The sequence below is a fragment of the Lytechinus variegatus genome, chromosome 11 (genome assembly GCF_018143015.1).
Source record: "Lytechinus variegatus isolate NC3 chromosome 11, Lvar_3.0, whole genome shotgun sequence".
Classification (NCBI taxonomy): domain Eukaryota; kingdom Metazoa; phylum Echinodermata; class Echinoidea; order Temnopleuroida; family Toxopneustidae; genus Lytechinus; species Lytechinus variegatus.
In genome coordinates, this window is record NC_054750.1 from 25535959 (window position 1) to 25549302 (window position 13344).

At 37.5% G+C, this 13344-nt stretch overlaps 1 protein-coding gene across 1 annotated transcript; it reads right to left on the reverse strand.

Annotated features, from left to right (window-relative positions):
* Nucleotides 1-7862: 7862 nt before the first annotated feature.
* LOC121423744 (Krueppel-like factor 5) lies at nt 7863-11317 on the reverse strand. The gene is made up of 2 exons (XM_041619223.1): nt 11143-11317; nt 7863-10225 (listed from the first exon to the last, which is right to left on the reverse strand). Exons 1-2 carry the CDS (start codon nt 11203-11205, stop codon nt 9092-9094), a joined length of 1197 nt encoding a protein of 398 aa, XP_041475157.1. The 5' UTR covers nt 11206-11317; the 3' UTR covers nt 7863-9091.
* Between the last annotated feature and the right edge of the window lie 2027 nt (nt 11318-13344).

Sequence of the window (13344 nt, forward strand, 5' to 3'; positions counted from 1 at the left end):
AAAAAAATCGTATTCACATGGTTCTATTAACAAATTACTTTCCATCTCACACGCCCCCTACAAAAATGATCTTTGAAAAGATTGCTCAAATCTTCCACAATATGGCTTTGAACTTTAAAAAAAATAAACTAAATGAATTGAAATTAGCAACACTAACAGTTCATCATTTTACTGGGCAAGCTATAGGGATGTCATTAATTTGTTCCATGAAAAAAAAATGATAATTTTGATTTGAGTTCTTAATCTGATCTCGTACCACTCTTAGACTACTGTTGTACTGTGTGTACTGTCGCACAGTGTGCGAGGTGCCGTGGCCGAATGGTCTAAGGCGCCTGACTATACATGGAAGTCTGGCATGTCTGGGGTTCGATCCTCGGCCGCGGCACCTAACCCTATGAGTAAGGTATTCAATCGACAGTGCTCAAATAAATGGAAATGATGTAAGCATTCTTGGTAACTATAGGTTGATGTGCCTAGTTGAAAAAAAGTTGTACAAAATCACCAGCGATTCCTCAAAAGATATAAACGTGAATAAATGGTATGTTCTGTAGTTTTAATACCAACTTCACAAAGTGTCAGCGTACTGCATGTAAGTCTTTTCTCTTGACCTCTTTAATTCCCCCCCCCCCTCCCTCTTACCCCTTTGCCATCTTTCTTGCCCCTCCAAATATATACATACATGTACAAAAAATAAACAAAAGAGCAAAATGGTCGAGACTGAATAGTTTAACTTTCGCTTCTTCTTTTTTCTTTTCGTTTGCTTTTAGCGAGTTGAATAGCCCAAACCAAGCAAGAACCAGACCTTATAACCATGCTATTAGTGTTTATTGTAACCCTCTGAATAGGCATACCCTCCGTTAAGTAGATTCTATAATGTTTAACATTCACTTATCCTGTGGTGTATTTTAAGAACCTTGTAAGCGGTGGTTGGCTTTTGAAATCCTCCTCTCTTTGTGCGATGTATTTAACTTCCTTCAAGAAGGTTTGCGTGAAATTGAGATGGGTCTATGTAAAACTACAGGACAGAAGCTGCCAATTGTCTGCAGCACAATGTAAATATAAAAAGAATCCAGAAAACTACAGCGGCGTTTATTGTGCCTTTTGTTTAGGGGGATAAATTTCTAAGATTGAATTATACAATGGTCATGATGGTGCTTAGTTCACGACGTCTTAAATCTCCTCTTTTCATCATATCATAATAATTTCTCTTCGGGATCACACATAAATAATGAATTTTCACAAAATCCCTTATTCATTTCATTCCGCTATATCCAATGCATAAAAGAGAATAGCATTACAAATTGTATGGATTTGTCATAATTGTATTTATATACGCAAAGTTTTTTTAAAAAATCTAACAATCGTTAGGCAATCTTGCTACAAGGTAATAAATCTTTTTGGCGCATTTTGCAAGTGATTTCCCATTCTTAATAGTAATTCAGATTTTTTTGTTCAACTTTTGAGACTAAAAATAAAACGACATATAACATTATGTTCTATTATATAGCTTAACATGGATACTGTATGATTGCACTTTTCCTGTCTGTTTCAGTTGTTTAACAGCCAAAAGGAAACGTTCAGACTGTGTAGCCCCACCATTATGACCGTGATCATCCAACACTCCAATGTTAAATCTATAATTTTTCAGTCTTTGTCAAAATTTCAGACATCTTTTTGATCATCTCCTTACTGAGTAGACGCACCTGCGGAGATACCCTTAGGGGGTCCAAACGAAGGGGTGATACCGCCCGGAGCATCGGCATAGATCGGACCGAGAAACGCGATCCTCCCGCCAGAAGACTCCGTGTTATTCTTCGTATGAACTGTAAATATTGATGCGGCGTGGAATATGACAGGAAAAAAACCCCTGAAAATACTAGAATTGCTGTCGCTCAATTTTCGATTCTTACGTAGGCGAGACATCACACTCCTTGTTGTTGAAGAGTTGAATTCAGTGCGATGTCCAGGTTAATGCTGGAGCCTTTTACATTTCATCATGGACCTTCTACTCCCGAGCTTCTACCAACTCTAGTTCCATGGTTTCGAACAGGAGGATGGGGGTGCTGAATGTAAACTCATATTCATAATGTAAATTTATTCTAAATGACAACAAAGAAGTTCCCCTGTTTATGGCGACGGTAATTCATCCTTTTGTCTAGAAGTATAGATTCTGTCCTTTTTTTCGGGGGGGGGGTGAAAATGCCAAAATAGGGAAATTGTGTGCTTTTTAAGAAAAGGGACAAAAACTAAACAAGGAAAAGACTTTGTTCATGCTTCATTTATCATGTTCAGAGTTTTTTTTTCATCTTATCCACAGTATAAACAAGGTCTGCCACAAGAACTAATAATGAAATTGGGTACAATAATCATTAAAATACAGGCCTGCTGTCGGCCCGATTTTTTTCTATTCAGAAAGAACCGTTCTCTATAATTATTCAAAAACAAGCTAAAACCTTTCTCTCTGACAAACACTTGATAATTTTTGTAAGAAATTTGAGAATAGAATCATTCATTGTTTTTAAAAGCGCTTTGAGCTTGTTTACAAGTCATGGAGAAAATGTTTTAATGTGTAGTTGTTTGAATTGTGTTATTTGAAAAGTGTTAAAGCAGAAATTTCCAATTCTAATATATATTTCTTGAAAAGTTGAACCCTGCCGTTGAAATATTAAAAAGAAAATAGTTGAGACTCATTCATAAAGATCAACTGTTCAGTTTACAGTAAACCAGATGATATCTGAACTCCAATAAAAGTTGCTAATTGTGTTTTTACTGTATTTACTTTCCCCTTTTCCTACCTTCTTTCACCATGTAATAGGTTCATGCTTTCACATAGTTCCATCAAGCATGGCTGTCGTTCTTGGCGTTTTCGCCCTTTAGGTATTTTTAGTTTTAAGAATCCATTTGTTAAGTACCTTTTATAAATACTATTTGCCAGAGACATGCTACATTGCGCTTATAACAAGTACTTTAAATCTGGCTGAGCTTGGCTTTGCTTTTATTACCTTGTTTGCCAATCTCCCCTTCAAACAGGGATCGCTCATGCGGTTGAACTTGGTAAAACCTCGCGAAATCATGATCATGGTGATAATTAGATTCACTTTCAAGATTTCAGTCAAAGGGGCATAGAGATTTATGCGGTTTATTTCCAATTGGTCTAATGCCAATTCGTCCAATTGCCAACTCGTCTACTATCATTTGATCTGCCATCAATTCGTCCACTATCCACATGGTCTAATTGCCAATTCTTCCACTCACCATTTCGTCTGATAACCAGTTGGTCCAATAGCCACTTAGTCCATATACCATTTGGTCTAACTGGATTAAGTGATGATTTGGCGAAATGAATAAAAAGAAAATGAGTATCAGACCAACTGGTTTTGGGACGAAATGGTGATTAGATGAATTGATTATTGGACAAAATGGCGGTTAGACGAAAGTCGCAAACGCTGTATACCATATATTTTTGCTTTCCTAACTAAATTTACATTGATTCAACCATGGACCTACTAGGTCCATGATTCAACCAACCGTTGCATGAACCCATGTAGTAATACCCAAGACAGTTAAATGTCTGAACCACATTTTCCATTTAACAGTATTTCTGATTTAATTTGATTGAGGAAGAGATGGATTAACGTTTCAAACTTTCTCAGATGAATTTTGCTGCACACTGAAAAGCAGGGGCGATTCCGGGATTTCATAAAAGGGGAGGGGGAACAGGAAATGGGTCTATTTTGTTTGGACAAAAAAAAAGAGATATGTTATGGAAAAGGAAAATGGCTCTTGCATTAAACGACACAATATTTACCCAAACAAATAACAAGCATGCATACAAAATTAAGACGAGTTAATCATTCCAAACTCCTTCAATAATTCCTCGAATTAAATCTAAGAATAACCACAAAAATGAAGAAAAAAATGAACGGCTTCACTACAAAACTGGTCGTATTTCCATCCCGAAGTCCGGTGAAGGGGGGTGCAAGATAGGTCACTCCAAACACCTTCAATAATTCCTCTATACCTAAGAATAACCCCCAAAAAATGAAGAAAAAAAAGAGGAACGACTTCACCACAAAAAATTGATGTATTTCCAATCCGAAGTCCGGTGAAGGGGGTGGGGGTGCAAGATAGGTCCCTATCATTGAATAACCCCAGGGTACTAATTATGTATAAATGTGAACATTCGGCACTGCATTTAGCCCCCTGTGCCCCGTTCTCTCCCATGGATCCGTGTCTGTTTTTTTTAGGAAATCGTTGAGTTTCCCGTTGGTAGTTTCTTGCGTCTCTTTGACTGAACATGATTCTCATACACTTTTAAATCATGCAAAATGATTGTGACGATTGACATGAATATCATATGAACTGCTATGTTAAATATTTTCTATAAAAAATAGATATATTCTGCTTTTCGAAATGTTCTTGAAATAATCCATGTGACTTCAAAGGGAAGATTCACGATCCTCCAAAACTCTGGAGCGGAATTCCGTCTTCAAACCATGTGCTGAACTTGAAACATCTTCATAAACTCATGAGCGCAGCTGCAGTGTTTGATAATAACATTTACAAATATGTCATCTGGCGGATATGCCAATCATAGGCGGGTTCAGATCCGGGGAGGGGAATTTTGAAAACCTGCCTATATTGGAAAGATCGTCTCGTCTTCCTGCCCCCCCCCCACCCCCACCAACCGACAATGAAAAAAAATGTCAAGAAATGACCACGTCTGATGCCATTTTCACATTATGCTGTTTGGAATACTGCGAGATATTGTACATTATTTTTATATCATTAAAATTATTGAACGATCGAGCACAAACGGTTCAGGTGGCGACCCCCCCCCCCTTTATTTTTGTTACAAACTAAAGGACAAGGACCTGACAAAGAGCTCGAGCCGGAAAATTCTTAATCTTTTGTTAATTTCCCCATTTGATATCCGACAAAGCAGTATAAAAGCAAGGGTTTTTGGTTGATTTGAGGGTATTTTTACATGAAATAAGTTAAACCATAATATAATATGTTTGTGATGTTTTAATTTTATATAAGAATAAATGTTGATCTTTTTTTTCATTGCTATACCATAGCAATAAAATAATTGATTTGTTTTACCATTATCATGATTATCGTCATCACCAATTCACCACCATCATCGCTTCTTGATTTCTGATTTTATAGGACAAAGATAGAATTGTGGAATCACTGGATGACGGAATGCCCACAGTGACGACATAATATTGACCGTTCTATATCGTAAAAAAAGTCCCCAAAAAAATACAATAACAGGCCATCTTTTCAAATTCTATCTGTTATTAAACTGAGTCTTGAAATGTATACTCGTTGATGTAGGCAAGTAATTCGAAATGATAATTTTGAAATAATGATTTCAAGACTAAACAGATAATTTTGATGAGTGAATATAGGGGGAGAAAGCTGTCCATTGAAGTCTTCTCCAAACCCATTTTGAACAGCGCCCCCATCGACAAGAACACACTTATGAAACTTCAATATTTTTTAAAGTACATGACCGCGATGATTACGAGTATATGCCCGTATTATGTATGATAGGATGTATGTCCCTTCCTTATCGAAGGGCTCAAAATGCAACCTATCATTAATATGTGCACAGACATGCAAGGGAACATAATCTTATCACAAAATCAAAATTTGAATTTAGGATATTAAATATTCAGCTAAATACAGGATGACATGATGTGTACTAAACCACTTTCAGAAAGGGTAATGATCTGTATAATATGAATAATTATGTTTCGCAATATCTGTTTCTCGTAACCCATTTCTACCGTTTGATGTAATACTTGTTCAACCCCGTTCAGTAAGCATTCTGTTTGTTTCTGTTTGTGGTAACTCCCGTAGGAACTCGGCAGGGCAGCATTTTGCTGGTAAACGCCAAGCTGGTATATAACCAATTACCTACGAAACATTTTACGTCTAGGTTAATCAGTCATAGTGGCTGACGTTATAGACGACATATATCACTCTCGGGCCTTTTTATCAAAGTGGAGACAATGGCAGAGTTGGGATTCGAACTCACAACCTTGCGATTATGAGTCCAATGCTCTAACCACTGGACCACACGACCCGATTCAACTTTGAACATTCAACTGCAACAACCACAAACAAGAAGTAATTTTAGATAAGCCCTTTTTCTTTACCTTTGTATTGGAAACTCTGTTCACTGATTTAAAAAAAATTGCTTCGTCGTATAATCTCATAATATAGATTTTCTGAATATGGATTAAAATTCATTCATTGCCTCACAAGTTATGTCCAAAATATTGGATGGAAATGTTGGCATTTACATGGAGTGCAGCACGGGTAATATTAGAATTATAAAATTTCCTAGTGCAGTAAACACAAAATCAAAAGGGTAATTTACAAATATTTTATGTCGTATTTCCTAATAAACGGGTTATATTCGTCTTATGGAATTTTACTGGATTATTATCTTGATTATTATGTATTAATAATTTCGATGGAATGCCTCATCATTTCGATGATGATTCAACATTAACATCTCCCCTCCGATGTTGAAATATTTGTTGAGGTGATGCAACAAAACACAAGGCAATCAAGATTCTATCATGACTGAACATGCGTTTTACTTGACTTTCTATAATAGTTGCGAAATACAAAATGATAAATTTAATTTTGTATATGACTAATTTGATCTCAAGTCCCTGTTCTTCTATACGTCTAAATCATTTCGGAAATATTATTAAATGATTTTCCCATTCTTTGTTCTCAAGCATAATTGAGATTTTCTGCGTTCTCTGAAATATATTTTCAAATTTAGCTACATGTACCGGATTTATTTATTTACTTATTCATTCGATTGCTTACTTTTCCTTTCAAAATATCATTCATATGGTCCTACCATCAAAAGAATATCATCTATTCAATTACCAAAAAAAAACGAATCGCAAAAGGTTCACAATGATGTGGAAAGTGTCTGAAATAAAGCATGATTAATACCATGGTCACATTTGTTCTACGGCGGCCGTACGGCGAGTCGAAAACAGCCGTTTTATTCATTTTTGATCAAACCACCTATATCTAGCTTGTACAAAAATGTTAAAACGGCTGTTTTCGACTCGCCGTACGGCCGCCGTAGAACAAATGTGACCATGGTATAAACCTTACTTTACTTTGATCGAAAACAAGGTGTCTGGTCAATATATTCGTCGCAAGCAATTTACCGAAGAAAAATTCTGAGGGTTTATTTGACTATACGGAGGAAAGATTGACAGAATAATTTCAATGTATTTTCCATGTAATTTTGATAAAAATTGGGGGAATTCTTGTATAAAGGTTAAAAATATCGTGCGCTTTAGAGAGGCCCTAATTTATTTTGTCTAAAAATTGAATGGTGAGATAGACAGAAGTTAGACAGATAGATAGATAGATAGATCTTTATAGATAGATCTTTATTTTAGCATGAGCCTTTTTACATGCTTCATGTTCAAGCAACTAATTCTCTCAAATATTAACAATCTTGAATCAGTTCCAATTCGCATTCGCTTTTAACATGATTAAACCAACATTATCATGATAGTCATCTGCAAACATCAACAACTCTCACCAGAATATACCCCAACAATCGAACACCAACAACACAATCTATCAGCACATTCACTACAACTTTATCAGCAACATTCAATCACTTCAACATCGCCATAATCAGTTTCTTACAACATCCGCAAACTTCCAACAACATCCACTAGAACAAACAACGTCACAACACGACCTTTCTTTCATCACTTTATCACCAACAATCAACCAACCAACCACAATGTTAAACTCAAGATAAAAAATTCTTGAACAGATAAGTTATATATTTTGAAATATTTTCTCCTCAGATTGGGGTTTTATTCACTATTTTTCACGTCGATTCTCAGACGGAATGAAATAAACATTTTATCAGCGGTGTTCATAACAAGTTAGTCAATACAATTTTAAGATCATTGTATCATACTTCAACAGAATGTGACATTCAACATTTTTAAGGATTGAATCTTGACTTTTTGTTGTAAAGTCCTGCTCATAACTACAGTCAACTAAATGATATTATCCCGCAGAGTTGTAGAAGATACTGCAATGTAACATAAAAGCGAGCAAGATAAGGCATGTTTTTTGAATAATTTAAGAGTTGATCTGAAAACTCAAACGACTCGCATTTCTCTGTCATGAATTAAATACGATAAAAATAAGAATTTTGGCAATTTCGCGCGATCATAAAATAATGGAATATATAAGTTGTCTTTGAGTTTTCAGATTTTTTTTCTTGAGACGATCAACGCCAATCAATTTCCTTTTCATATAAAATTTGTATTTACAAAGAAACAATTGGTGCATTAACATGAAATGCCTTACACTGTGAAAACGAAACGATATTGTTTAAATGCTGTTGATTTCACCGATGACAAATACAAATAACAGTACTGGGGTGAGGCACTCAATATACACGATTTGAAAATTGTTTTACAGAGTTTTCACTCAAAAAAATCTGACCAGAACGAATTTAAACCGATCTAAGATGTAAGTAATCGGACCATGTTTCATGTGGACAACACAGTATCGTATTTGGTCTTAAACTGTTACCGATCAGCCAAGAGGTTCAAGATTGTCAAAGACTTTGAGAAACAACCTGAGCGAATCGTCACGAACCTAACTTGGCTTTGATCGGATCTCTTCGGCACGCTTCGAGCAACTTCGGCGGACGAAGCTGCTTTCGGCATTGCGCATAAGCGATTGTGCATACCATTTGTACATTAAGAGGCACTTGACAAAAAAGCATACAAAGTCACAAAAAAGGATTTCATTTCAAAGATTTCCTGAAATTCTTCGGATCAAAGTAACCAGACCTGATCTCAAGTCACAAAAATACATAAAAATCCTATCAAACAACCACACAAAATGTGTGTAACTTTTTTGTGCCAATTTTCTTTGACAAAACGGTAATAAAAACACATAATTCGCTGTATGCAAGATTCGACACGAGCAGATCGATGTACTATCGTCTGCGGGTGCGTTCGCACTGCGAAATAAATAAACCAATATTGTTCAGTTCATTCATTCACATGTGACGTTTCATGTGAAGTGAAAGATGGTCAGAGCGGGAGAAGGCTCGTTCACACAGGTGGCATTGGAATGGTCGGTCACCGGTGTGCTTTCGGTAGTGGCGGGTGAGTTCATCTGAACGGGCGAACTTCCATCCGCATCCCTTCCAGTTGCAGTGGTAAGGCTTCTCGCCGGTGTGGGTGCGCATGTGAGCCTTGAGATGAGATGACTTGGTGTAGGTCTTCCCGCATCCCGGATGAGAGCAGGTGTGAGTGGTGGTTCGCTTACGACCCCATGTTCGCCTTCCCTTCCTTCGGACGATCTGAGTGGCGGGCACTGAAGTCGGGACAGTGGTGTCAACTGGAGTGTTGCGGAGGAGATCAAGGAGTGGCGAGGTTGGTGGTGTGTTGGGTGGTGTTGGCAGCATGTGTTGCTGGGGAAGCTGTTGCTGCTGTGGCATGGCCAACCTGGTCATCTGGGATGTGACAAGATGTTGGTGAGAGTAAGGTGGTGGCTCGGGAATGGATTGTGCCTCGGAGCGTTGCTGCAGCTGCGATGCCATCTGGAGGTGGTGAACGTTGTAGGTCTGGAAATATTGTTGCTGCTGCTGATGGTGTTGTTGTTGCTGCTGCTGCTGCTGATGGTGCAGCTGCTGCATGTGGTGAAGATCGCCAGTCAAGAGGTACTGTTGCTTCTGTTGCTGCTGTTGCTGTGTCTGGTTTTGGATCAACTGTGGTGCAACCTTAGCTTCAAAGGCATTGCTAAAGTTCAGGGTATCATCATAAAAATGTCCATTGCAGTCTGATGGTGTGGCACCAGGAAGCGGTGATGATGCTTCCTCCTTTATCTTGATCTGCTGCTGCGGTACAACTGCAACTGGTTCTGGTGAAGCTTCGGGACTGAATGCCTCCAGGTCGGATGTGTTGTTGATGATGAAGTCCAGGTCGAGAAGCTCGTCATAGACCTGGGCGAATGTATCGGACTGCGGCGAGACTGGGGGCGGTGACAGGCAAGTGCTACCATCGCTTCCTACTCCAGAGAACACTGTGGAGGTTGGTGAGCAGGTCTCGAGTCTTGGGGCAAATGATGGCTCCTCAAAGCTGGTTGGAGGGCAGATCTCTTGAAGAAAGCTCTCCATATCAGGCCAAATCTGAATAAATGAATGAAAAGAAAGTAGAAATTTTATTATTAAATATGAATAGATACTCAACAAATTACGACATTACTAGCATAATTGCATGACCTTCCAGTGAACTAAAGCTATGCGGAAGCCAAAAACTCTTTGCTAAACAATAAGAGTGTTTGTGAAAGTCGAAGGAATGAAAGTCAATCTGAATAGAATCATCTTATCTCTGTACAACAATAGACTGATCAATCTGGCCTGGGTGATTTGAATTGAGAAGCTACACTAATTATGCAGGAATGCAAAGTCCGTGGTTAATCACCGGCTTGTCCTTTTCAAGAACATCTTCAAAACCCGGTGGTCAATGAATAGAATGGCATCGCATCAATGACTGAATGGCTTGCATTGTTATAACAGTAGGAGGATGCGTGATTGGAACTCTTATGAATGAAGAACGGATTAAGAGCGTATCGCTCGGCCGGAGTTCAAGCGGGGTGGCTTGAAGCCCGACTTGTAAAATGAATCCAAGCTAAAACGGACCTCAAACTTTGCATGCAAGTAACACATAGGCCCATGATTTCATGACTACAAGTACATCTGTATGGTACATGGTCGACAAGTTCAACATAATTATTTTCAAAAGAGAAATAAGGATAAGGAATAATATTGAAAAGCTAATTTAGAGCGAGAATGTCAATGACTGTCACCCTCATTGGCAATATCTAGTAATTGATATAGAAAGATCAATGAAAGATATCTGAAATAAAGTTAAAGCCCTTAGCTATGGCCAAGACATCGTGATACCACATTGCAAAACAAATAAACAAGATAACTATTTAACCAATTACAATTGAAATAGTAAGTAATTATGAATATTGTTGTGGAAAGCATCATCGTAAATATAATCAAGTGGCATGCAACAAGTACAAGTGTAAGATGCTTACCTCATACGAGAAGTCATTGTTGTTCCCAGGCATGTGGTTGATTTCTCCTAGTAAGGCTGCCATGTTTCCTTTCCAATGTTTTGGTTTATGAGCTGGTAAATAAATTGTCAAGATACGATGTTTCCAGCACGAGAGCAAAAGTGGTTATGACCTGAAGATTCCCAGAGTAGTGGTTATAATCTCGTCGTCTGTACCTCGGCGTTCATTCAGGCCTGACACGTCCAGCCAATCACCGCCCGTTTAAATTTAGACGGGTATATATACTCGATCTGCACTGCGAGAGAGGTTCTCAGTCGTGTGATCGAACTCCAACGGGTACGGAGCTCCGTGTTCCCATGACAACGATGAATAAACATGAATCAACCGTGCGGCCGATCGCACACACGTAGAGAGAGGCAAACAAATCATTGCGACGTCATGTAGATTTCCTGACGTCACCCATTATCAGTCCAATGAAAGGTCCTTCTGCGGTAGCAGGCGCTGAATATTCATGATTTTGAACGGTGAAGGTTACGGACTACCTGAGCGCACGCTGAACGGGGGAATCTCACGGCTGTGTTTATGGTATACCACCGTCTGCTATTTTTAGGGGGTATATATAGCGATCGGATCGTCTGACTCAGCTCGCAGATTGCAACCTGTAGCCGTGCGAGAGAGACCGTGGAGAAACCCAGTAATAATCGTTAGTAAGCCTTTCGTCTCTCCAGCGGCTTTTGATAACTTTGTTTAGGGGAAATTTCCGAATCTGTATGACTTCTGGTATTTGCTCTCTGACGAGTTCATCTATCATACAGGAAAGTGGAATTTTCCCACCAGCGGTGCAAGATACTTCCAAGTTAATTCAAACCATCACAAACCTAAACTGTTTATTGTTTTACATCAATAAAATCATTAACTCATAAATAATAATTAGTGTAAAATATATTGATTAAGATCTGTTGTAAATATTGCGATTCTTGGTGATTTATAATAAAGACATGAATATAAAGTAAATATTGATTTATCTTCATTATCAAACCATAATTATCTCGCTGCGCTAACAATCCATTTGGGTATTGCGACCTCCCACGTCCTAATATTACAGTTGTTATTACCTTCGGTTGCAATCAATTAAAACTTGTTTTCGTCTCTAATTATTGTAATATTCATACTTCCTGCAGATCAGCAAGCGTGATTTTCCGGCAGATGCTTTTATTCAATTCATAAAACAAAAACGGAGAAATGGTTACCAAGGACAAATTTTCAGCTAAAGGACAGTCTTTTCTTTTCTTTTTTCTTTCTCTTTGTTCTCCTTTTTTCAGATTATGATTTGGCAAAATTACCTTGTAAAATATGTCAAAGGATGTTGAGAACAAAAATAAAATTAAACAATTAAAAAAAACATTTTTTTTTTCTATTTGGGTTTTTTTCATTTGGTTGCCAGATACATTTATTTCCTTTTTTTCTTTAGAAAATATTCAGTATCATATCAATTTTTATGCCCTTTTATAAACAATCAAATTCTTGGAGCGGTTGGTACACTCTAAAAAAATGAAGCTAAATTAGAACTTCATTTTTTAGAGTGTATAAACATGATAGAAGAATATAATGAGGTGTAATTTTTTTTGCAATCAAATTGTGCATTCTCATTTTTTCTCCCATTTAATGTCCGAAATTGTTCACTCAATTTTCATTATATAGGTCAAGTTTATGGCGTTAGGATTATTGGACTCGATGTTGAGTGGACTGTGTTGGATATCACGCTGTACTCAAATAACACTTGTCTCATATTACTCCTTCTGAGAGTTGAAAGTGGAAGAGAGAGAGAGAGAGAGGCAGAGTGAGAGAGGGTCAGATGACAAGAATATTATCGTATGACACTGAAGTTATCATATATCTCGTCCCATCGGATTGGATACGTATACCCTAATAACACTATAACCTTTATCATTTGATATGGCATGACATTAATTAAAGTATTCAAATAATGAAACATCTCTTTTGAACATTCTGATCCTGTACAGTATTTCTTTGAGATTAAAATAAGGTACCAATCCACAATTAGATTGAAATCTCACTCTAAATGATAGCAGTAGATTTTTTCATCAATCCATAATTCCATTATGGAAGTTCCTTACTACTGAACCAAAATCTGACATGCATCTATTCCCAATCTGAAGTATATATAGTGAGATGGTATTTGATAAGGAATAGGCGCGTAGA

Excerpts from the sequence above, each read along its gene's own strand:
- LOC121423744 (XM_041619223.1), bottom strand. The coding sequence starts at position 11,205 with ATGGCAGCCTTACTAGGAGAAATCAACCACATGCCTGGGAACAACAAT. Across the intron at positions 10,226-11,142 it reads ACAATGACTTCTCGTATGAG|ATTTGGCCTGATATGGAGAG; the intron begins GTAAGCATCTTA and ends TCATTTATTCAG.